Genomic DNA, 25,193 nt, shown 5'->3' with positions numbered 1-25,193 from the left:
ATAAAAAAAAAATAAAAAAAGATGCTTCCCTCCTTGGGCTCTCAGCATAGTCGGATACCCAGTAAATGTGGAAGACCCAGAGAAAAGCCCAGTTTCTTTCTACACTGGCTTCAAAGAGCCACCATCTTGTAAGAGCCTTCCATCTCCAGGAAGCAACCTGTGACACAGTAATGAGGTTCAGTAGAACCCCAACACAGATAGAGGAGACAGTGCCGGGGCCACTGGAGGAAGGCAGGATCAGGGGGCTTGAAGGGTGGGGAGCTTTGTGGATGGCAGAAGTGGGGGCCAGGAACAAGCCAGCCGTGTTCTGGGGCTGGAGTCAGGTGGAGTGTGTGGGTTCTGCTTCAGAGAAGCGTGTGTGCTGGGGGCTGAAGGCGCGTGTATGAGTGTGCGAGGACCATGGTCAGATGTGGTGGGAGAGGGCTGAGGCGCCCTAGCTGTCACCAGCCCAGTGGTGTTAAGCATCTCAGTAATTTTACTGATGATCATATAATTGCCACTCAGCATTTTTTGAGGGCTTACCAGTGCTTACTAGGCATAATCCTATAAGGCAGGCACTATTATTGTCCCCATTTTCTTAGATGAAAATACTGAGGCCATACAGCCATAAGGTGGTAGATGTAGGAATTCCATAGAATTCTGTAGGGGTGCTTAGAAGCACAATCTCCTTGGAAGAAGGGAGGTGGGGGGATGGTCTTGGCGTGTTTGTTTAGTAGGCCACAGCTTAGATTGGTTTTTTAAAGACGCAGAAACATACATACTATCAGATGAGTGAATTAGGTTTTGGCAGGGGTGATGGGATTGCGTTGGGGTGATTCGGGCTGAGGCCTCCCCATTGGGCCTCCGCTGCAGACACTGTCATTCTTACTGTTGTCTGGATGACCATTTGGGGCACACAGACTCACTCAGCGCTGTGTACAGGATCCCACAGCTAGGGCAAGGGAGAAAATCAGAGAGAGAAGAGTGAGTCTCTGGTTCTAGCAGGAGGACTGGGGATGGGGGTCAGGATCAGAGCCTACTGTCTAGCCTGCTGTTCTTTTCTGCCTCGGTGTCCCCAAGGAGCCCAGGAGCTGGAGGGCTTTCCTGACACAGTGTGGCAGCCTCTTCATTTTTCCCAGTGGGGAACCAAGGAGCAGGGACTTGCCCGCACAGGGCCACACACGGTGTCATGATTGGGACCAGAACCCAGAGCTATCTCCGTTCTGACCAGGGAAGGGCTTGTTTCCCAAACACTGTTCCTGACCCCATCTCAGGCAGTCTGGGTAGCCATCACCCTCAGGGTGGCCCAGAGCACTGCTGGGGGCAGAGATGGGTGTGTCCTGGGGAGAAAGCTGCCAAAGAGAGGCAGGGCAGCGTCCAAGGGAAGAACACCAAGAAGCCCAAACCCCAGACGGAAACCAAGTGTGTTTTCTAGGTCCTGAGAGGATATCTGGAACAATGGAAGTAGGATGGGGGAAGCTGGACTATAAAAAGGGCTTCTTGATATCCTTTAAAAAAAAAAGTGGTCTTTAGGTTTGACTTTTGTTTCTCTGAAGGATGTTTATGTGACTTCCTGAAAGCGAGCTTCCAGGGCTCCGTGAAGTTTGTCATGCTGCTGTTTATATACTCAGAGCTTTGAGTGGGAAGGGCTTGATAGGGTGGTCTCCCCGTTTTACAATTGGTGGAACTGAGGCTCTGAGAGGTGGGAGGGGCCTATTGGAGGTCATGCAGTGAGATAGCAGAAGACTGGGCCCTGGAGCCGGGGTCTTCTGGTGCCTTGCAAGGGGCTGTCGTCTTGACTTACTACTCCCAGGGCCCTGGCTGGCATGGAAGCTGGGCAGTGGCTACATAGGAGCCCCCTTGGGAAACACTCAGAGCCGTGGAGAAAGGGCAGATCCGGGGCTGGTTTCTATCGAGGTGGGCTCCCTCGGTGCTGACTTGTGGGGCAGGCAGGAGGCTGGGATGGTGTGCTTAGTGATGCCACCCCCATCCAGATGCCACGGCCCAGCTGTGCACCGTCTGCCCAGCAGCTGGGAGCTGAGTCACACCCAGTGGGTGAAAGAGGCGAGGGCTATTGTATGTCATGATTTCTTCTGTTCTCCCAGCCCTGAAGGGATGGCTAGGCCCTGAGCCCTGATTCATGCCCACGCCTAGGAACTTAAGCAGCTGTGAGTTTAGGCTTCATGTTTACAGATATGAGGCGTCTCGAAGGGCTTGGGGGAGTCCTCTTCCTCTGCCACCTCCTGTCTCTCAATCCTGCGGATCCTATGATCTTGACTCATCTGTTCTCACCAATGCAGGAATCTGTGTGCCCCTGAGATCACGCACAGTATTCTGTCGGCATTCCTCTTCATTCTTTCTCTGCAGAGAGAGTCTGGAGGTTTCATCAGGTTGTCAGAGGCCCCAGTGTCCACCCAGGTGCTGACAGGAGGGCGGGAGGCCGTGGGCCTGCACTACAGCGAGCAGGGTGCTAATGAGGCCGTGAGGTTGTCATATTCTAGGAGACGGTAGCCCTCTGGCCGCAGAGCACGGCGGTTCAGAGTGTGGCCTCGGAGGCCAGGGTAGGGTTCTAAATCCTTCACTTAGGAGCTGTGTGACCTTCGGTAAGTGGCTGTGGCTGTGCCTCAGTTTCCCTCTCTGTCAAGGGGGAAGGATAATAATAGTTATCTCGTGGTATCCCCGGCTTTTAAAATAAGGTAATCCAGGGGAAGGACTTATCCCAGTGCCTGATACAAAGTAATCACTTGGTAAAAGGGTGCTGTTGTTATTAGTCCCAGCTCTGTGATCCTATTAAGTGCCTTACCGTGGGGGTCGTAGTCCCCACCTGTGGCTCTGTACTTTGTGTTGGGCTCTCCAGGAGCTGCAAGGCAAGGTGGGAGAGTAGAGGGTAGACAGGGAGGGAGGGAGAACCTTCTCTGTATTTCTGGGACTCTCTGGCCCAGGTCCTCGCTTGGTGCCTTGAACGTGGCTTTGTCCTGAGGCAGGCTTATGTAACCAGCCAGGCCTGGCCAGACAGGACACGATTCTTAACCTTGTTTTGTCCTCCATTGTCTCTGCCTCCGATGGAGCTGTTGCATTAGCTGACCCGTTCCTCACGCTACAGGGATGAAATCGAACCTGTGCTCTGCTGCTGCCCATTGATTTAATCTGGAGGTTTGCTGGGCGTGGGGGCCCCTCCCCCTGCCACCAGGGGACAGGGGGAGCTGATGCCTCTTGCCTGCTTTGGGGGCAGAGATAGGGACTCCTCATTAGGGGGAAAGGAAGGCCATAGGCTAGGGGCCCCTTGATCCATGGCCCCTGTGTTTCTAGCAGGTATGCCTACCTCTCCCCAGGATTCCCTTGCAGGGGTGCTCTCCCTGTCCTGCAGCCCACACCCCTCCTTCTCTCCCCCGAAGCCTTCCTGGGCCCCTCCGCTATGGGGAAGTTGGCTTCTGCTGAGCTTCATAGCATGTTCTGTGGCACAGTATGTCACTTTCCAGAAAACAGAGGCCACAGGCTGGCAGGCCACTTCTTTCCCATGGGCAGGTTCTGCTCAGCCCATGATGAAAATTGAACCGATTGCCAAGAGGAGATTTTACCTAAAAGTCCCGATTTCTGGCTTTACTTCACAAATTCGGAAGATCAGAACCCCTTGAGCCTGAGTTCTTCGCACACACACCTGGTCTTCCTGGCCGTCCAGGTGTCTGAGTTTGTAACCCTGTCCTGACGGTGTGGACTGCTTTCTCTCCTGTGCTATATGGTGTAGCTCCTTGTCTCTCTGCTTTGTGAGCTCTTTAAGAGTGGCGGGGGATGGGGGGCTGGCTCCTCTCTGCTCAGAGCATCGTGCTAAGGCTCAGGGCCCTGTACACAGCAGGAGCAAATAAAGTGTTTCCTCTCTGAGCGAAGGTGTGGCAGTCGTGCTCCCTGCCAGCTGCAAAGGTTCCATTTAATCGAGGCCTCCGGATCAGCCTGGCCTGTGGCCCTCGAATCCTCCTCCCAGATAAGCCGTGCTGCTTAGCCACTGACCCGGGCAGCTTCTTAAGCTGTGGATCAACAGTGGCTGGAACTGTTGTCCCCACGCTGTGCAGCCACGGGGAGGACCATCTCACCTGCAACCGTCCCGCACTTCACTCTCCCAGGGGACTTGGAGGAGTTTCGGGGGACAGGGAGGTGGGGATCAGCAGCCCTCCGATGGCACCAAGTGCAGACTTCTGTGTCCTGGGGGGACGGCAAGGGGGAAGGCAGGGCATCCGTTCGGGTGTTTGCCAGCCGGGCCCTCTTCCGAGCCTTTCTCTGCTTTATTCTGCTGCTCAAGTCCATGCGTTATCCATCAGCTCCTTTGTCCAGCTGTCTGTCCAAGGTTCATTTCACTCTTTCATTTGAAATCCTGACCAGCCCCGAGGCCAGCTAAGATGTCTCCCTTTGGATGAACTCTTGGTTGAGGGGTTGTAATTGTTCTGGGTACAAGAAAAAGCACGGAACTTTAAAAAATTGCATATAGATTTCAGTCCCCCGTCTTTGGTTCCTTCAGTCTAAGGTACAGCCTCCCTCTCCCCAGAAGGCACAGACACGGGGCTCTGTAGCCAGGTTTTGAGGACCTTGTCTTAACTCTTAAAGCCCCAGGCTGGTAGGGAGGACCCCTGGAAGGCATCTGTGCAGTCATGTCAACATGCTCCTTTCCTTCTCTGGGCTTCTCTTCTGCCCTCTATGTGCTAACATACTGGGCTCCTTGCAGTTGTTGTGGCTGAAAGAGCCTTATGAGCCATCCTTGGAGAAGATGACAGCAGGGATCAGCATAGGAGCCAGTGTCTGGGTGGGGATGAGGGCCCCCGTCACTGGGCCAGGCCCAGAGAGCGTTCACATATTTCAGGTAATCATCGGAAGAGGGAGGCTAGAAGCCAGGGCCAGAGAGGACAGGGGCTGTGCCCTGGCTGTCAGGCCCCACGGGGAGGCCCGAGCGCAGGGAAGTTGGAGGTCTAGCCTGTGTGACCCGGTGACCTGGCACAGGCTGAGGGGTGCCCCAGTGTCTGGTCCTGTGGCAGGCAACCCAGGGCTTCAAGTGCAGGCCTCGATAAGCCATTTACAGGTGGGTAAACTGAGGTACATAGAAGAAGGGACTCTATCAGTGTCGCACATGAGAGCATAGAAAGTTGGGCCCATATTCAGGTGATCTGACTCCCAGGCAAGGCTACACTCCTCTGTCCCCACCTCCCTCTGCAGGGTCAATGCCAGATCACCGAGCGGGACAATAGTCTGATTGTCTGTGTTGACCTCCACGGTAGGGCCTGGAGAAGTGAAGCCACCATCATCACAGCCACCCCCCAGAGGCATGAAACCGGTTGGATGTGCAAATTATCCCTCATATATTCTCCATTCCATTTTTTTCTTCCTTAAACTGTCTCTGATGGGCCAGCCCCCTTGGTGCTCGTTTCCGCCTGGCACCGGGCTTCATGCTCTTTATTCTGAAAACAAAGCTTCCTTCTGATGGCCCTCCCGCTGGGACAGGGAAAGGGCAGGCGTGGCACTGGGCTGCCCTCCTCCGCCTCCTCTTGCTGGGAGCATGGGGCTTTGTCAGACGCCGGACCCGGGACCGGCATCACTGGGGGGCTGGGAGAGCGGGCGTCCACCCCATGGGCCCCGCCATCAAGCCCAGAAGTTCTCCCCCAGTGGCCAAAAGGGTGGGCAAAGGTACCAGACAGGAACCAAAGTAAAGCCCTGCTCTGGTCCAGGCAGTCAGTTGTCCCAGCACAGGATGGAGGTCTGGCCACGAGCTGTTCCTGTGACAACCATCAGGGTTTCAGCTGACACAGGTGATCAGCCTCCAAGTGACACTGGTCTCCAGGGGCTGCAGAAGCCGAAAGAGATGTGCAGATGAGGGAGGCAGTAATTCCTCATCCAACAATGTTTTTTTCAAGCATTGACTTTGTTCAGGCACTTTTTTCTTATCCTGGGACATGGCAGTGAACAAAACAGACCAAGTCCGTGTTTGGGACTCGGGGCTGACATTTCTGGTGGTGAAGTAGAATCAGCAAAGCAACAAACACTGGTTCAGTACTCGCTATTTGTCAGGTGGCAAGAGGCCCCAGGAGGAGAAATAAAGCTTGGTTTGGGGGTAAAAAGAGTGATTTGAGCAAGTGACTCTGCTGTGTTGGGTGGTAGCGGATGGTCTCCAGAGAGAGGGACAGCAGGCTCCACGAGGGCGGGGGAATCCACAGGTATTTCTGGGGAAGAGCATTTCAGGCACAGGGAACAGCCATGCAAAGGCTTCGAGGCACAGGAAGAAGCTGGTGTGCCTGGGACGGAAGGAAGAGCCATCCTGGCAGGAGATGGGGCCTGAGGGAGTGTGGAGGGGCAGACTGCTGGGCCCTCTGGCCCCTCCAGAGGTCTTTGCTGTTCTGTGTGAGGAAAGGGGAAGCTGCCGAGGACTTGGGGCTAAGGTCATACTCCCTTCAGCACACATCGGGGAAGGATCGACTGGGCCACAGCCTGAGAAGAAGCAGGGTACCTGGCCGGGAGGCTTCTGTAGTCACACAGATGAAGAAGGGCTCGGGGTGACCACTGGGCGGAGGCCACCAGAGGTCAGATTCTGGATGGATTTTATAGGATAAGCTGATGGATTAGGTGTGGGGTGTGAGAGGAAGAGGGTGTCCACAGCAAAGACTCTGGCCTAAAGGACTGGAGGGACAGTGTTGTCATTTACCAAGACTGGGAAGGCTGCAGGGGACAAACAGGTTTGGGGAGAGAAATGGAGATTTCAGGTCAGATGCATTAAGTTGGAGCCCTGGCTGGAGTGGAGGGGCACGTGGCTGGTCCCTGCACCTATGATCCCTGCATGGGTGTGAGGGGTGCCCTCCCGGACTCTGAAAATCTCTCAAGAACAAATGTTCTGAGCCCTTCATGTTCTTTTCACTCTTTGCAAATCTGCTCCTGCTTTTCCTTCTGAGGAAAAAGGCAGTTTCTGAGGACTCATTGTCATGGTGGTCCTCACCTTTCTGCCCAGTGTGCCTCTTGTTGGGGGTCAGTGGAGGGGAGCTCTGGAGGCCTCAGGCCTTGTCCTGGCTCTGCTGCCAGTAGAGAGAGCTTTCACTCTGTGCCTTGGTTTCCCCTCTTATACACAGAAGGGTTGAGCTGGGCCTCTGAGGGTGGCAGGGTATTCTTGAGGAGGCCGGATTGCACGGCGCCTTAGCACCCGGGCTTGGAGTCCAGATAACGGGTGTGAATACTTGTTCTGCCCCTTGGCTGTGAGACTCTGGGCCGGTGATAGAACCTCTCTTAGTTTCCTCATCTGTGAAAACAGGCCAACTGCAGTAACTTGTCGGTGTTGCCGGGAGAGTTAAACGGGAAAATCCACACAAAACACTTAGTTAAGGCTCTGGATATCCCAAACTCTGTTAAACACAGGCTTTTAGTCCTAGTGACCTGGGTGGTGGGTCAGGTTAAAGGGTTTTGTCCAGTGGCAGTAGGAGCCATGGAAGGTTATGGAGTAGGAGCATGCGACATGTGTGCTTTTAGGGCAGCCGTGAGTGTGGGGACTTGGCCTGAGTCCTCTTGCTAAGTCCCTGACTCCTCCTGCCTGCCAGAGTGAGAACTGAAGGCCAGGCCCACTGGACTTGCTCACCCTTCCCCAGGTGAGGGTCCTCACGGACGGCATGAACAGCCTCCGCCTTGCATAGGTCACTCGGGGACGGGTTGATTATTTCTCTCAAGTTCTCCTGCAGGACCCCTTGTGTGTACTTCTCAGTGGCTGACCCAAGGGAATACGAATGTGGGGTTTGCGGGGTGGGTGACATTAAGGGGACTTGAGTTACACGGAGTGCTCTGGACAGGGCCCGTGGGGACAGGGAAGGCTGGGAGTGGCATTCCGCGGGGCACTTGACTGTGCCCTCAGTTCCTGGTCTGGGTCCAGGCTGGGTGGTGCTTTGCTCCAGTGGAGCCGTGGAGAGGTTGACAGCGGGTGGAGGAATGCGGCCCCTCAAGACCCACACTTCACTGGTGCCCAGGCATGCCGGCTGAGCCCTGGGCTTTTGCAAGCCTGTTTCTCAGCAGCTGAGCCATGCCAGGACAGCCAAAGACATTTCAGAGACCCCAGGGCTCACAGCCAGGCTGTCACCAGGCATTGCTTGTTTTCCCAGGGTCCGAGTGATTTTAGGGTTGGAGGGGAGCTCTGGAGATATTCCAGGGACTTTGCTTACGGCGGGTAAATTGAGATCCAGAGAAAGCAAGGCACTTGACCAAGGTCTCACAGGGCCGCCTCCCTACTATCTGTCACCTCCCTCTGTTCCCATGTCCTTTGCTGAGACTCCTGGCCTCCTGCCCGGATGTTTGTAACAGCCTCTGTCTTGTGGGCTCTCTGAGAGCTTTGTTTGTCTTCCTATTCTCATACTCTTGCCTTAACCTGCCAGGCGCACAAGCTGTTTGTGTCTGGTGTCCTCTCCCCTCGGGTCCCAGACAGAGCAGTGCAGGGTGGAGGTTGTGAGCTTAGACCCCAGAGCCAGTGCTGCCCCCTCCTAGCATGGTGACCTGGGCAAGGTGCCCATGTTCAGAGCCCCAGTGTCTCTGTGAAGTGAAACCAGTAGTACTTCGTTTATGAGGATGGTTAAATGAGATAGTATGTGAAACGCCGGATATAAATGGAGTGAGCTCTCAGAAATGGTCACTGTTTTAAGTGCTGGTTGAACTGAAAGTCAAGGGCATGGAGGAGTCGACAAAGCTCTGGACTGGGGGGCACAAGAGGTGGGCTCCGAGTTCACTCTCAAACACTGCCTCGCAATTTGCGTGTGGGGACATCACCCCTCCCCCAGGAACCCCATTTTCTTCATTGGGGAAAGACGGAGGAGATCACCGCTGTGTTTTTATGAGGTTATCCTGTGACACTAAAAGCAATGGCTGTGAGAAAGCTTTGCATGTGTATAATGATTTAAAAATGGCCCGGCAGGGGCCACAGCGTGCTGTCAGCGATGAAGACACTGCAGCGATGGTGGTGGACAACTGGCTGGGCCGGAGACTGGTCAGTCTGCAGATGCTCAGCGCCCACGCGGGCTTCCCTTCCCTGCCCGCCTGCTCCCGGCCCCCACCAGCCTGCCTTTCACAGTAGCCTCATCGCTGCACAGTCAGAGGTGTGGGAGGTGCAAAGACCCGCTGGCATCTTCCAGGCCCTAGTGGGTTTTGGGTTCTCTGTGGCTGATGCCATGGAATGCAGGATTACAGCCAGACACTGGTTCGAATCTCAGCAAAGCACTGGGAGCCTTAGCAATGCTTAACTTCCGTGAGCCTCAGTTTCCATACTTGTGAGAGGAAGCGCTAATGAAGTAGAGGCCAAGCATCCAGCAGAGGCCCAGCACGTGGTTATATTGGGTTGGGGGGTGGGGGTTGTATAATGTGTTTTCTGCCTGGAGTTTATGGACTAACGGGTTTATGGATGGTGGGGAGTGGGGGCCGCTGTGCCCACCTCTGGGGATGAGCTGCAGAGGTCAGTCCCCTACCTTGGAGCCAGGAGGGCCTTTGGAGCCAGCTGGAACTGTCCATTTTGCCGGTGATTGAAGCAAGTCCTGGAAAGGAGCAGGTGCTTGCTGGGGTCACTGGTGGGTTAGAGGGGAGCTGGGCCTGGGGTCAGGCAAGTGAGGCACCTAGGGGCACACCATAGGGAGCCCTCACTCCCAGGAGCCCCTGGGAGCTGGTGCTCACTCTCAGCGCTGGGCAGGTGCACAGCAACATCTGAGAATGGGTGCTGCCTGCCCGTTCATGCCTGCTGCCTTGCCAGCCTCCACAGCCTCGCCGTAGCCAGGGCTAGGACTGCACCTCCGGTGTCCTGATAGCAGGAACTGATTCCGGAGCCTTGGAAGTGCGGAAACACCTGTAAGGCACCTTCCAAGTGGCTCACTGAGTCCCCCTGGGCCCCTCTAAAAGGAATCTGCAATAAGTAGGTCACTGGGCGCTTTCACTCCGTCTGTGCTCTCTGGTTTCTGGGCTCCAGAGAAAGTGAGGCCCTCCCACCTGGTTCCCCTCCCTTCCCCTTCCTTACCAGCTGTGCCTCCATGGAAGCATGTGGGTGGGGGACTCCTGTTGCGGTGACAAGCCCCAGCAAGTCTAGAGGGACGAGGCCACTTCCGTGTGTGTCCCGAGTAAAGCCTCCCGGGTCTCAGCAGGCCCGCGCTGTGCCCACCAGGCTTCCAGGAGATCAGGGAGCATGTGCCACACTAAGTGACTCAGAGCTTTCCCTTCCTCTTTATTGCCCCCAACACATCCAGCAGCCCTCGGCTCTGGCCGCAGGGCCTGGAGCCTTTTCGGGTTCCCTAAGGCTTTCTTGTCTTGTGGGCAACCTAATCCATGCCCCCCATGGGGGGCAGTTTCCTCATCACCCCTGCTGGGCCTGTTGGCTGGGCCTTAGGCAGCCGTGAAGAGGTAGCCAAGGCCTCTGCTCCCTGCAGGGGTTCTCAGTGTTCACGCAGGGCTGGAAGGGTCCTGGGCCACCATTGTGAGGTGACGTGGGGGCACCTGGATCATCAGCCCAGCATCCATCCCAGGCACACACATACAAACACTCTGTCTTTTTCCCTACTGGAAAAAGGGCCTGAAATCCTGCTGTTAGCAAATAGCCTTGTGCTTTCCTTGGTGTCCTCTAACAAGGCAGGTTCCCTCACAGGTGGGCGGTCTCACATGTTTGCGGCTGCCGACCAAAGCCAAGCTAGCCTGGCCCCTTTGCAGCTGCGTGTGTGACCGTGGCCTAGTTGCTTCTCCTCTCTGGGCTACGTCAGGCCCTCCCTTTTTACCCCACACCTCAACATGCTGGCGTGGGTTCTAGGCCTTCTATAACCTGGCAGTTAGCCTGCTTCTTCCTCTGCTGGCCGGGACAGTAGGAAAAACCCGCCAGCTGAGTTGGCATGGGGGCAAGGCCCAGAAGCCAGGGTCACAAACGCTTTGACCGCCAGCTGGTGCCAGTAGACCATACCAGGCCTTCTTCCTCTCCTTCTCAGGATGCGTGGGGAAACTGAGGTCTGGAGGGGGAAGGACCTTGTTTGGATCACGTTGGAAGCTGGGCAGAGCTGCGCCGGCGTGGTCTCTTCGGGTGCTGGCTGCTATCTTTCTTGAGAGCATCTCGAGGGCCCATCAGCCTGAGGGCCAGGGATGTGCCTTCTCCCCTTCCATGGAAGGCGCCTTTCTTGGGGGGAGGGCAGCTCTGCCTGGGATTGGGGCAGAATTGGGCAGGACGTTCTCTTCCTGAAGTCCAGGAGGGAGGGGGGTTGGTGGCCTCCAGCAAGGAACTGGTTAGTGAGGGGCCTGGAGGCTTCTGGCAGGGATGGCAGGGATCTCCATTGGTGGCTGGGCTCAGGGTGCCCCAGGGCCACCCCTCCCTCTTTCCCTCCCAGGGCGAGGGCTGGGCAGAGGGTAATGCCATTTGTCCTAGCTCAGGGATTAGGTGCGGCAGTGTTAAGTGGGGAGTGTGTGGCCATTAAGAGGGCGCACTGAAGAGAAGCGGAGCCCAGCGCTGCTGCCTGGACATCTGGTGGGTCTTGTCATTCTCTCCCCGGCCTTCCCGTACCCTCTGACCATGGCCCCTCGCCCCCTCCCTCCTGTCCAGTCCTCCCAGGTCTGTCAGGGCTTGTGCGCGCCTGCATGTTCACAGCCACACGGGAGGGGGCCACTTGGCCTCCAGGCCAGACCCTGGATCCTGCCTGCATTTAGGACCAGAGCAGCTTCCTCAATTGTCCCAGCCCTCGGGGCCGCCGCATAGAGATGGTTCAGGGCCGACGGGGTGGATTCCAGATGGAGTAGGACGATGTGGTGGGAAGGAAGGACTCAGTTTATCTTTATTTAGCTTTTACCTTGTAGCTTCACTTGAGCGGGGCAAGTCCGTGGGCCCACTGGAAGCCAATAGGTCTGAGAAGTAACGTTGACTGCAGGGCTGTGGGGCGTAGCTGAAACAGTGAGGTCCCAGGGTACTCAGGAAGTCACATTCGTGACTTTGGTCCTGTCCGCACTGTGCAAGCCACGGCATGTCAAAGCCAGAAGGACCCCCGAGAAAGTTCCCATGTCCTTGTTTTGTTGTATGGTGGGCGCCAGTCACAGCCATCCTGATTTGTTTGGAACATGGTAGGGTCTCTGTCTGGGGGGGGTGGGGGGCTCACTAAGAGTTGTTACAGATTCTCAGAGGGTTCTGTAACTCCAGGACATCACAAATGTCTGATCCAGTCCACATCCCTCATTGCCCAATAGAGGAAGCAGGGGCTAGAAGTAGGGAAGGGTCTTGTCCAGAGGTGCTTAGGGAGCACATGGAGGGCCTGGGATGCCGGTGTGGACTCCAGGAACCATGTGGATTTTGGCTTTTGCGTCTGTGAGATGGAGGACCCCCCCCCCCGCCCCCGCCAATGCCTGTTTCTTGGAATCTCTCAGGGGGCATCCAGTGACCTGGGGTGGGCACATGGAAGGACGGAGGCTGGGGCCCCCTGGCATTGCCCAGCTCTCCTGCTGGGGTGGAACAGGTGTTTGGGGCATGATAAACTTGTTTCTACTTCATTGGGAAGAAATGGTGAATAAATGAGGTCATGATAGTACCTGGTATGCAGCAGACCTGTGAGGCGGGATGGTCACTGTTATCCTCTGAGCTCGCTCTCCAAGTTGAGATCTCCTGCTTCTGACTCTCACTCCTGCCTCTCTCTCTTCTTCCTTCACATAAGACCTTTGCCTGGGGTATTGGGGCAGCCCCCTTTCTCATGTAGACACCTGCTTGTCAGAGATGACAGAAGCCCCCAGGGACAAGGGAAGGTGAAGGCCCTCTGGCTGAGGTCTTCTTGCCTTTCTGGGAGTCCGTGGTGTCCTTCTCGGCCAGTGAAGCCTTTCCCATCCCTGGAGAAATTGGGTCAGCCTGCGTTTACACAGCTGGGGCTGGTGATTTGCGGGAGGCCTCTCTCTGGACGTGCTCTAGGCCTCAGACCTGGGTTAAGAACCGTGTGGAATGCTGGGCGTGAGGACTATAGAGGGGCTACAAACAGGGGCCCCAAGGTGAACTGGCTTGGGGTCATCCTAACCGCTGCCCAGCTGTGGGACCTTTAGTCAGTTTCTTAGCCTCTCTGAGCCTAAGTTTCCCCGTCTGTAAAGTTTGTGTGTCAGTGACCCCACCTCTCAGGGTGTGAGGGTTGGGTGTAACAGATCAGGGGAAGCTCTCAGCACAGTCCCAGTGAGTTACCAGGAGCTCAGCCAGAACTGGCTGCTGTCAGCGAGGGAGGTTATGATATTTGCAAGGAAATATCATTCCATTTCTTTTGAGTGCCTATGATCTGAGCCTAAGAAAAATAGGAATGGATTTGACGCTGTCACAGATGGATTTGGGGGTTGAGGGGAGAGAGCCCTATTTGGGGAAGCTTCATGCGGGGAGCATGCTCTGTGATGACCTGCCCACCCTGGTCTGTGCTAGGAGCTTCAGCAGGGACTGGAGGCCAGTGAGACCTGACCTGTCTCGCTCCTCACTCCACCCCTCCCCACAAGCTGGTTTGTTTGTTCGCTTGGCAAACCCTTTCTTCAGAGCCAGTGCAAAGGTAAACTCCCAACTCAGGCTCTGTTGGAGGAAAGACAAATTCTCAACAAGTGGGGTCTGAGTTCCTGAGGTCTTTTTTGTTGCTCATTCCGTGCTGTGGGGAACTCAGAACAAATCCCAGACTGGGAACCGGGGAGGGAACCAGCACTTTATGCTTTGTTTGGTTGTTGATTGATGGATGATTTGTGAGTCTTCTTCCAAGACGGATCAGGAGAGGCTGCTTTTGATGTTAAAACACACATAAAATGGATGGAAACAAAAACAGAAAGAGCACCATTCAAAGGGAGCAGAGAGTGGGACGTGCAGGGCATCGGTGAAAGCCGTGCCAGGTGAACCCGTGCAGGACAGACCTGGGCTCTGGAGCTGGGTGGCCTGTGTGGGATCCCAGTCACCCACTCATTAGCTCTGTGAGCTGGGGCAAGTCCCAGGCCCCCTCCAGGCCTCACTGTCCTCGTCTGTAATGTGAGGGGAAGGTAGGTCAGGGTGCTGTGGCACGGGTTAATAGCATAGAGCACAGACATATTTGTGTCTAATAAATGAAAGTTCATATTATTAATGCCATTTAGCTTGGAAATATCTCATGGCAGATCCAAAAAGGGGAAAGGAACTGGCAGGGCCCATTTCTCTTGAGCACCTGCCGTGGGTAGGAGAGCACTTCTGTGTTGGAGAGCCTTTGGTGAAGTCGGGGGACCTGTGTTGTAGTCGGGGAGCAGCCGGCGTCTGGCAGCATTCGTCCGGCATTGCATGGTGGGACACAGAGCGGGGTAGCTCACCTAGGATTTTGAAATAAAGCCGGCGGAGTCCAGCTCCGGGGCTGAGGCTGGACGTGGAGGAGGATGGGCAGGGTTTTAATGGACAAGAAAATGAGTCTGGGTAGGTGGGGGTGGCGGCAGGGGGTCCTTTCCTCTCTTGGGGGGTCTCTGTGTCCCTGCATGTTCACAGCAGGGTGGGCTGCACACTCTGCAACCCCGAGACTCGGAACCAGACTGCCGACAGTCCCTGGGTGGCAGCTCTGGACTCCGGGGTGACTGATGGGCAGCAGCTTGGCCCGCAGCCAGGCGGCACTGCGGGCCTGTGGGGGATGGGGTGTGCGGTGAATTCCAGCAGAGGAAGGGATTTGCTTCTGGTGCGGCCTCCCAGGGGTGTCATTGGGCTGGAGAGACTCCGGCACAGCTGGGAAGCAAATGTGGAGGATTTTCTCTGTGCTGTACGTGGTGGGTGGGGCAGGCTGAGACTGGGAGGCTGGCGGAGCTGGGCGGCTGCGGGGTGTGGCCGGGTGGTGGGTGGTGGTGTGATTGTGCTGGGGGTGTGACAGGCTGGGAGGGGCCGGGTCAGCTGTGGGGAGTGGCCCTGGGATTGCCTGTGGGGCTCCCAGCGACTGGGCCGGCAGCCACCCCTCCTCCCCCAAGCCCGGGTGCCCATTCACAGACTTTTGAAGCTGTTTGCTTCCCACCCCACACTTGGTGCCTGTGGCCCAGATGGCTGAGATGACACCGCTTGAACGTACCCGCACCCTGTGAGTCTGTGCATTCGTGTGCGTGTGAGTATGGGGGTATGGGGGCAGTGTTGGGAATGCCCGAGGCGGGAAATAAAATCGGGGCTCGGTGAATATGCGGGGCTGCAGGGACCTTCCTGCGTCTGCCCAGCAGCAGCAGCATCACACCAGAGACACAAAACCTCGGGGCCCCCCCAAAAGCCTACATCTTCGGTGTCCAGTGCCACGCTTGGTGCCTCATGCTGCTTAGTAAGTACAGAAAAGAGGAGTGGGGACTGGGCTGTTTGCTTGTCCCCACCTTCCAGTGTGCTCCCAAACCTGACCTCCTTTCTTCTCCGCCTGGATCTGCTGTGGATTTGATCTGTGGCCTTGGGCCAGGTGCTTCCCAAGCCTCAGTTTCCAAATCTGTGAAATGGCTAATCATTGTATTAAGCCGTATCACCGTGCACCAGGCCCTGAGCTGTTTGACACACAGTGTCTCTGTTAGTTTTGGCAGCAGCCCTGTGAGATAGTAATTGGTATGAAGCCTGTTTTCCACCTGGGGAAACCAAGGCTCAGAGAGGTTGAGGGATTTGCTCAAAGATCCCAAGGCTGGTAAATAACGGAGGCAAGGTTCAAGCCCAGGGAGGCTGGCTTGAAAGGTTGGAGGTTGGAGCTCTTCACCCTAAGGCCCGCAGCTAGCACACTGCCGCCTCTCCCGACGGGTGGGATGCAACAGGGAATGACAGGTGTTGCCCTTCCCAGGAGGTTGGGTGCACACAGTAGACGTCGAGTCCCTGAAGGCTGCTTATTAGGTGCACCCGCCCCAGGAAAGGCACAGGAAGCTGAGCCTCAGAGAGCTCGCATTCTCACTCCTGGAGTCTACCTGTCCATCTAGGGCAGAGCCAGACCCTAATTTCTAGATAGCTTGGTCTCTGGAAGGCCCTTGGCCTCTGCCTCCTTTCTCTCCAGGTCCTGGAGAGGATTGTAGGGGAAGCAGAGCATTTTGGAGTTGGGGGGGTGAGGGGTAAGGAGTGACTTTCAACTCCAGAGCAGTGGCCACAGTTACCGTGGTATTTCCCGAAAGTGCACTGTTGCCATGGCATCTCCATGACGACCAGAGCATCTCATTCATTATCCCCAGCACCTTGGCAGGAGAGCTGGGCCTAGGGCTGGGAGAGCACAGTGGGAGCCTGGCTCAGGACTCGAGGTCTCGGTCGCTGAGGCCCCCTCCCACTGTCCCCTGTTGTAGCCAAGGTGTCCCTGCCAGGCTCTGGAGCCGGCCCCTTCTGTCTCCTGGGGTCTGGGTTCAAATTTCCGCTCTGTCAGGGACTAGCTGTGTGATTTTGGGCAAGTAACTTAACCGCTCTGAGCCTCATTCTCCTTGACGGTAAATGTAAATGATGACAGTAGTAATTAAAAGGCTTAGATGAGGTTAGGTGTGTAAAAGCGCTAAACATAGTGCCCAGGCTTGTGGTAAGTGCTTGAAACGTGTAGCGGTAAAAATAACAATGATGATGATTGTGACGTTATCACTGTTGTTATTATAAAAGGCCCTTAGGGAGACTCCGCATGGAGTAATGAAAGACCAAATCTGAAGTTAGGAAAGAAACCCATTTGAGTCAAGATTTAGCGGTTTTCTGTGTAACAGCAAGTCGTTTCACTTTGGAGCCTCAGTCTCCTTATCTGTAAATTGGGAGTAATAACAGCTCATTATGCCTCATTCATACCCTGAATACTTAATTAGAACCTATGCCTGGGGAGAGTGGTGGGGGTTGCTGCAATGAATCAGACTTGTCCCTGCCCTTCAGGGCACCCAGCTGTGTGGGGAAAGAGGAGAAATGAAATTAGTATTTGTGGGGGGCCCTCCGTGTGCCAGCTGCCAGATGCCAGGCAGGGCCTGCCCCAGCAGAGGTCAGTAAGTCCTTCTCCTGCTCTGGGATCTGGTGGCTCCAGGGTGCAGAGTTGTGTATGGAGACACCTCGAGTCCACTGTGCGTGGACCTTACACCCAGGTGCACCCAGGGACTGGGCAGGAAGTCAGATGAAGGAAGGAGGAGGTCGGCTATGGGACTGTGTGGCCTGTGTGGGGATGAGTGCCCAGTGTCAGCAGAACATGCTCTTTTTAAAGAAAAGTTAGAAGTTCTAACTTATATGTGAAATCTCCTGATTTTGAAATATTGATAATGAATCTCAAATTTAAGAAAAATGCTGTGCTAGCCAAAGAATGCACATTTGCATCCTGTTTTGGCCTGAGGGGCCTGGCTTTCCGGTTCTGCTCTGTGGAGAGGGGATGGGGCTAGGCAGAAGCCTGAGGAATGGGACTTGGGGGCAGGAAAGGGGGTGGTGCATGGGGATGACTTCAGAGAGGTGATGACATTGGAACTGGGGTCTTGAAGGATGAGTAAGTATCCCAGGGGGGAGGGGGAGGCATTCCGGCAATGGGAACTTGGTGAGCACAGGCTTAGATGAATGACCCAAAACTGGTGACTGGCTGGGCGAGGCTGGAGTTAGGAAAACCGCTGGCAATGTCGGCAAGACCCAGGCAGGGCCAGGGCAGCAGGGGAGGGAGGGCATTGAGACCTCCGCCTCCAGCTGTCCTGGAGGACTTGGTGGCTCCAAGGGGATTAGAAGCCCCCCAGTTCCCCATCCTTGAACCACAGGGGCCCTGGAATGCAGGCGCATGTGGAGGGTCTCGAATGGCTGGCTCCAGGCCCTCATGGGGGCTGCAGGGGTGAGGGGCAGTGCTGGAGGCTCCTCTTGCCAGCATTGTCTCACCCTCCCCCGCCCCCCACTTCAGAGTATTTGGCTTCTCTGGGGACGGGCTAGTCAACCCACTTTCTTTCTCCCTTTACCCTCTCCTGGGCCTGGGCTTTGCCATGGCTTCCTCCCTGGCCTCCTGGCCTCTTACCTATCTGAACTTTGCCCATCCGTGTGGCTCCAGGGAAAGGCCACGGCCTCTGAAAATGGGGATTTGGGCTTCTGAGGACTGGCTGTCAGAGGCTTGAGAGAGCATGGAGCTGACTTGACCGAGCTCTGCAGGCTCAGTTCTTGTCCACACTGGGCCTCCATTCACCAAGCAGCCAACGTGCACAGGGAGAGGGGCTGACCCCAATTTGGTGCTGTGTGCCCAGCACAGTCTGTGTGCTTTTTATGTGTCAACTCACTTAATTTTCACAGCTCTGGGAGCATGTCAGACTTTGCTGTTTTACAGATTAGGAAACTGGGAGCACCGACAAGTTAAATAACTTGCCCAAAGTCACACGGCTGCTGGGAGGCTGCGTGAGTGTGAATGAAACTACCTGCTTCCAGTCTGCGTGTAACCGCAAGGCTTTCTTATGGTAGCGCTTTAGGTCCTGGGGTGGGTTTGAGGGTATGGGTCTGGATTCCTTGAAATTGTTACAGGATTTTGCAGCATATATGTGTATTCTTTATGGGAAAATGTTGTCAGATTCCCACAGGGGTCTAGGACCCCCAGATGCCTGAGACTGCTGGTTGCATCATTAACAGGGACACTGAAAGTCTGTTCATGCGGTCGACCAAGGGCCAGTGATCATAGCATCCAGGTCTGCAGGGGAAGCACGGTTGGGTGGCTGGAGTGGCTAGATGCCCCCAGGCGTGGCAGACTGCCAGGGCATCAGCCAGGCCGCTGTACCTCTCCACCCACTGTGCTGTGGTCCTGGACCCAAGGCCGAGAGGTGGGGCTCGCTGTGGCCACAGGGCAGAGGGTTGCCCTTATCAGTGGAAATGGGATGCGGTTGCAAAATGGGAATAAACAGGACTATCACCCCGGCCCTCCAGCTGTTCCAGGAAACCTGTTCCCTCTTGCTTTGCTCTCAGCTAGAGTGGCAAGGAGTCGCTGGAAAGTTCGTCTGGGTCTCTTATCTCTAAGCTGAGGCATGTGCCTCTCCCGATTCCTCCCCACCCCCCCCCCCCGCCCCCCACCTGTTCTCCTGGTTATTTCAGGGACCACTTCCTCCAGGAAGCCTTCCTTGATCCTACTCCTCCTGAAGAGTTAAGTCCCCCTGAGTTCTCTCAAATGCCCTTCTCTCACTACCACACCCCTCCCCCTGCATTGTAGGTATCTGTTTTCTTGGCTACCTCGGGTTCCCCATGGTGCTGGCATATAGTAGGGACTGAATTGCAGAATATGGGAGGTGGGAGAGCCCCTCTGCGATTGACCCAAGCTCCTTTCTGACAGGCAGGAGGCCCAGAGAGGGGTAGGGGTGTGCTCCGAGTCACACAGCATGTCATTGGCAGAACTGGGAGCGGCACGGGTGTCTGGGACATACTCTCATTTCCCACTCCTGCCTCTTGCTTCTGAGCACATCTTCTAAAAACATTTTTTTTTTTTTAATTTTCACAAACATGGTAAACGATGATTGTAGAAAATTTAGGAAACAAAAAGAAGAAAATAAAAATCATTCGGACATAATCATCGTTAACATTTTGGGCTTTTTGTTGTTGTTGTTGGGATTTGGTACCAGTTTCTGGCTTACACATAACAATTTTTAACAGAAATGTGACCACGCAGACTGTTTTTATAAACGTTTTCCACTTTAACAACATGTGTGGCAATTATATTTTTGTGTCAGTAAATGTCCTTCTTCCACATCTTGTAGAAGTTGTAAGTGGCTGCCTGGGATTCTGTCTGATGCTTGCATCATAGTTGCTAAGGACAATCCCCTGTTGCTGGGCATTTGCTCTTACGAGCAGCATGGGGATTCAGATTCTTGTGGGGAAATCATCACACATGCCTACAGTTACAACCCCTACGATAATAAGTTCCTAGAACTGCGTTTGTTGGGTCTCTGGTTTGCTGGGGCCAACAGTCAGGACACCAGATAGTCTCTTGGGCCTGGGAGGGATTTTCAAGATCTTCATCCCCTAGTCTGGGCCTGAGGCTTCTATTCACTCCCTGGCTGTGCCCACCCAGACCCTCACACCTTCTGTCCCCATCTCTCTCCTGCTGGCTTTCAGCGGCTACTTCCACTCATGTGTAAGGTGGACTGGGGGCCGTAGGCTAGTGGGTGTGGGTGTGTGGTCTCCATTGACTTTCCAGTGAGACCAATACGGGTGGCCTGCTCTGGGCGGAGGATAGAGCTGAAGGGGACCCAGGAACCCCAAGTTCTGGCTGCCTGATGAGACAGCTGAGCCCATTCAGAGAGAGAAATGGGTGGGGGGCACTGTGGGTGAGGAGGAGATGGTGAGGATGGGGTGTTCAGCCGTGATTTAGAATTCTGCCTCTGGGGGCGCCTGGGTGGCTCAGTGGGTTAAGCTGCTGCCTTCGGCTCAGGTCATGATCTCAGGGTCCTGGGATCGAGCCCCACATCGGGCTCTCTGCTCAGCAGGGAGCCTGCAAAAAAAAAAAAAAAAAAAAAAAAAGAATTCTGCCTCTGACTCCCAGGCCTTTGCATGTTTGTTTCACTTTGTCCTTCCTGCTTCTGGGGGTCTCTTGGTCTGGTCTTGGACTCTGTAATTACAATGAATAGCAACCACCATTGCAGACACCGTGTTGTACCCATTATGCACATTAGGACAGGGGTCTTACACCCTGAGCCTCTTGTGAGGCAGGTACCGTTGTCAGCCCAGTTTCACAAGTAGGGAAACTGAGGCTCAGGGAGATTACGAGGCTTGTATGACATTGTGCAGCCAGGTTGGGCAACAGTGCTTGAGTGTGGGCCCACTGAGGTCCGGTCCTGTCTGTCCATAGTCAGCAGACCCCCCAGAGCCCACTCTCTGACTTTTCACCTTCGGCTCTCATCTCTCCACAGCCTTGGCCCCGGGGGCCCCACGGAGCGAGCGACATGTGGCAGTCCCGGGCCGGCCCAGCGTCCTTCGGCCCACTGCGCAGCCCCCCCAGGAGGCCCTGACGCCCTGGGGGCACTTCTCCTGTGCACAGGACCACGTGGGGGTTTGCCATGGTGACATAAAGGGGCACAGAGGAAGGAAGGAGCGCGACCGGCCTGCAGACTGTGCCCCTGGCTGGGAGGAAGGGCCGGGGGCCCAGACCCTCCACTCCTGCCGCCCACCGAGGGCTGCGCTTGCTCAGTGTCTGTGAAACTGTTGCTCAGTGGACGACTCTGGTGTCTCCTCCTGCGTGGGGCCTGGGGGTGGCCAGGGCAGGTGAGCCTCCGGCGGCCGAGGTCTCGGGGGCCAGGATGCCTGCCCTGGCGCGCCTCCGGAGGCTGTGTCGGCACGTGTCCCCGCAGGCTGTCCTCTTCCTGCTGTTCGTCTTCTGCCTGTTCAGCGTTTTTGTCTCAGCCTACTACCTGTATGGCTGGAAGCGGGGTCTGGAGCCCTCGGCGGATGCCCCTGAGCCAGACTGTGGGGACCCGCCCCCTGTGGCCCCCAGCCGCCTGCTGCCCCTCAAACCCATACAGGCAGCCATGCCCTCCCGCACGGACCCACTGGTGCTGGTGTTTGTGGAGAGCCTCTACTCCCAGCTGGGCCAGGAGGTCGTGGCCATCCTGGAGTCTAGCCGCTTCAAGTACCGCACGGAGATCGCACCGGGCAAGGGGGACATGCCCACGCTCACTGACAAGGGCCGTGGCCGCTTTGCCCTCATCATTTATGAGAACATCCTTAAGTATGTCAACCTGGATGCCTGGAACCGGGAGCTGCTGGACAAGTACTGTGTGGCCTACGGTGTGGGCATCATCGGCTTTTTCAAGGTACGCGGCGCTGGGGGTCCCAGCAGTTCATAGCTCTGGCTGAGTTTGAGTCCCCATTTCGATCTATACTCAGTAGCTGAGTGTCTGACTTTTCTCATCTGTAAAATGGGTATAATGGTAGCGCCTACCTCCTAGGATTGTCATGAAGGAGAAATGGGTGAGTATCTGTAAAGCAGTTGGAGCACACAGTGCCTGCTGTCTACTAAGTGCTTTTTAAACTAGCTTTTCGGGGTGCCTGGGTGGCTCAGTTGGGTAAGTGTCTGCCTTCAGCTTAGGTCACACGATCTCAGGGTCCTGGGATGGAGCCCGACATTGGGCTCCGTACTCAGCAGGGAGTCTACTTCTCCCTCTGCCCCTCCCCCCAGCTTGTGCAAGCTCGCGCTCACACTCTCTGTCTCTCTTTCAAATAAAATCTTTAAAAAATACATTAGCTTTTATTAGGAGCACATGGCAGGGGGATTGCCCGGCACACAGCAGGGACTTGCCTAAAGGAAGCCCCCGGAATGGTTGTGAGGTGGGAGAGGCTTGGTGCCGTGAACATCATGGCAGTCTTCCCAAGGGACGAGGTGTGCCCTCATTTTGCAGATGGGCAGACCAGGGTGTGGGAAGGTTATGTATCTGAGGCTAGGTAGCCTGGAAGTGGGAGAGCCAGAATTTGAACTCCAATTTAGGTGGTCTGTGCTCTGGATCCTGTGCTCTTTCCTCTTGGCTCTGGTGGGCTGTGGCTTTTACGCACCTCCTGAATAGAGCCATTTTGCATTGGAGGAAAGAGGAGAAAGAAATCCCAATGGGCAGGTGAGCTGCTCTGGGCTCCGTGGGGGCACCCAGAACGACTGCTGGGATCAGAATCTTTGCTGAAAGTGTTGTGAAGAAGCTGTCCATGGGGAGCAGCTGGTTGGGGGAATCTAGAGGCTCTGGCTTCAAGATGGGCAGTAGGGACTCTAGGTAAGTGCTTGGGGACATTCAGCAAACATTTACTGCATGCTGACTGTGTTCCAGGTCCTTTGCTAGGCACTGGGGACATGGGGGTAATCGAAGTGTGCAGAGTCACTGCTGTCACGGAGCTGACATTTCAGTGTAGTGGGGTGGGGTCAGTGACAGGCAATGAACAAGTGAACACACCATATGGCAAATGGCGTTAAGTATGAGAAGGAATAAAGCCGGGAAAGGGCACAGAGAAGTAATGGGTATGGGCAGTTGACACTGTTTTTGATAGAATGGCCACTTTGACAAAGTGACTGGAAGGAGGGGAGATAAGGAGTCACATAGTTCTCGGCACAAAGGGCCTTCTAGGCAGAGGTGACGTTAGTAAGTGTGCAGGTCCTGAAGCAGGTTCTTTGTTGGCATGAGCTGGGAGAGGAGCAAGAGTGGGTCAGAAGGGGCGCGTGTCTGCAGGCGGGGCACCCTCTGTCCCTAGGCGTTCGTGAGCACCCTGTGCCCTGGACCCTGTGCTCGGTGTGGGGAGGAGCCTGGTCCAGAGGAGGGTTCCCACGGTGTGTCTTTTCTCACATGAGTGCAGCAGGATGCTCTGCCACTAAAAGAAGGTTTTATGGGCCAAGAAATTGAAGGCCCTTAGAAGTCCTGCAGTGGAGCAAACCTGGTGAGATTTGTTCCCCAGCTGGCTTGATCACAGAGGCCTTTATTTCACAGAGCATCCTCTGGAAGACGCTGGCCTGGTTTATGGCTTTTCATCTGCCATAACCTCAGACTGCCTCTGCTGTCTGTTCTTTCTTTTCTCGTGGACTTTTCCGTTCCCTGCCATGAACTTCATTAATTTTGATCTGAAGCCTCAGGCCTGAAGAACATGACAATGGCTGATACTTACTGAGTGCTGCCCCAGCCCCGTGCACTGTCCGTGCGCTTCGTGTGAAGAATGAACTCACCCAACACCCGCCAGCCATCCTCTAAGGGAGGTGGATATCGTCCTGATTTTAAGAGAAAAGGAAACTGAGGCAAAGAGGGGTGAAGAGATGTGCTTCCACTCCTCTGTCTAATAAGCACAGATCCAGGATTTGAACCCAGGCAGTCTGGCTGCAGAGGCTTTAGTCATAAGCACCATGTGATGAATCCAGGGCCTCAAATGCCCCTTTTGGAGTAGAATTTGCATCAGAGCACAGAACTCCCGTAGTCTCCAGGGACCAGGCAGGGGGCACGGTTGGTGCACCAGAACTTGGGTCCTGTCTAGCCCTAGTTCTTGGCTCTACAGAAGGTGGACATGAGGCCCCAGGGAGCAGAGGGACAGGCTCACTGTCTCTCTGGGGGGTCTGTGGAAGTTCCAGTCTCCATGCTCTTCCTACCATATCCTGTGAGACAGGACGACGGCTGCTTGGTCTTGAGCCGGGGCCTGTGACTTTCTTCTCAAACAGAGCCCTCTGGTGGTCAAGCTCCATCTTTTGGCTCTTTGCGCAAGGCCTGCGTTGGTGCTGTGCCTTGGGCCTGTCAAACCCAGAGGGTCTCTGCACTCCAGAGGTCTGGAGACACTCGCTTGCCAATTGCACAGGTGCTGGATTCCCAGGTCAGTGTTAGAGCAGGGGCCAAAGAGTCCAGACCCTTGTTCACATTTTTCTGTCATTTATAAGCAGAGGGACCCGGGGCAGGATCTTCAACCCATCTGTGAAGCGGGGCCGTGTTGAAGATGACAGTGGGTGGCACCCTGAGCCATCCATTAAAGGGCAGCTAGTCTTGCTTTGTCATCTCCACGCTCCGCAAACACAGCTGGCAGTCGGTCGCCTCTGTCTGTCTCGTGGCTCTGACGGGCACGCGCCCCTGGGAGGTCCTGGGGGGTCAGGGCTGATCTTCATCGATAGCCTTGGTTCCTGACATCGTTGTGTCTCAACCTCATGACTCCAGGGGCCCTGGAGCTGACCACATCCTGGCAGGGGACTGACAAGGGCTGCCCAACCTCTTTTATCGCACACTTACTATGTGCCAGATGCTGAACGCATTGCTTTGCGGGCCTTATCCTGGGTAAATCTCGTGACCACCCTGTGAAGGAGGCATTTTATTTTCGTGAGTAAATTGAGGCTCCAAGCAGAGTAGCTGTTTGGAGTAACATGGCCAGTAAGTCAGGGCTGAGGTTAGACCACCACACTCCTGCCTTCCAACCCAGCCATGCACGGGCATGTCAGTGCAAACGGACGGACGGATTGGGGGACTGAGACCCACAGAAGACCCCCTTGGGGGGGGGTCCCAAGGTCATCCATCTGGTTACTAACAGAATCTGTATTAGGCCTCCCGATTCCCAGGTCAGGGCCCTTCCTCCCTCTACCTGCATGATTCCGTTGGGAGATTTGGTGCCTCCTGAGTGGGTCCTCAGTGCTGAGGAACAGGAGGGGTTCCCCTCTGGTGGGCTGAGGCCTATAGGTGGGGTCATTCTCTGCAATGCTGAGTCTTGCTCTCCATTCCCTTCCCCAACTGGCTCCTTTGCATTGCTGACTGGCTTTCTGCCTTCCTCCACATCCCCCAGCTGGGCCGCTGGCTGAGCTGCCAGGGCCTGGCAGTCAGCTCAGGAATGGGGCTTTGAAATGGGATCCCCCAGTGCCTGCCAGCCAGTGTGG

At 55.4% G+C, this 25,193-nt stretch overlaps 1 protein-coding gene across 1 annotated transcript in view; it reads left to right on the top strand.

Annotated features, from left to right (window-relative positions):
• The window catches only part of LOC111141222 (N-deacetylase and N-sulfotransferase 1), a 54,620-nt gene that overhangs the window by 7,193 nt on the left and 22,234 nt on the right, over positions 1–25,193 (top strand). Inside the window, exon 2 of the mRNA XM_022493634.1 lies at positions 20,737–21,636. Coding sequence (XP_022349342.1) covers positions 21,124–21,636 — 513 coding nt within the window. The 5' untranslated portion in view covers positions 20,737–21,123. The remainder of the gene's footprint in view (positions 1–20,736; positions 21,637–25,193) is intronic.

This window comes from Enhydra lutris, unplaced genomic scaffold, assembly GCF_002288905.1.
Source record: "Enhydra lutris kenyoni isolate GAN:26980312 unplaced genomic scaffold, ASM228890v2 scaffoldscaffold5, whole genome shotgun sequence".
In the NCBI taxonomy this organism is placed as follows: Eukaryota; Metazoa; Chordata; class Mammalia; order Carnivora; family Mustelidae; genus Enhydra; species Enhydra lutris.
Note: the sequence above shows the minus strand (reverse complement) of the source record. Positions and strands in the feature narration are given on the sequence as shown.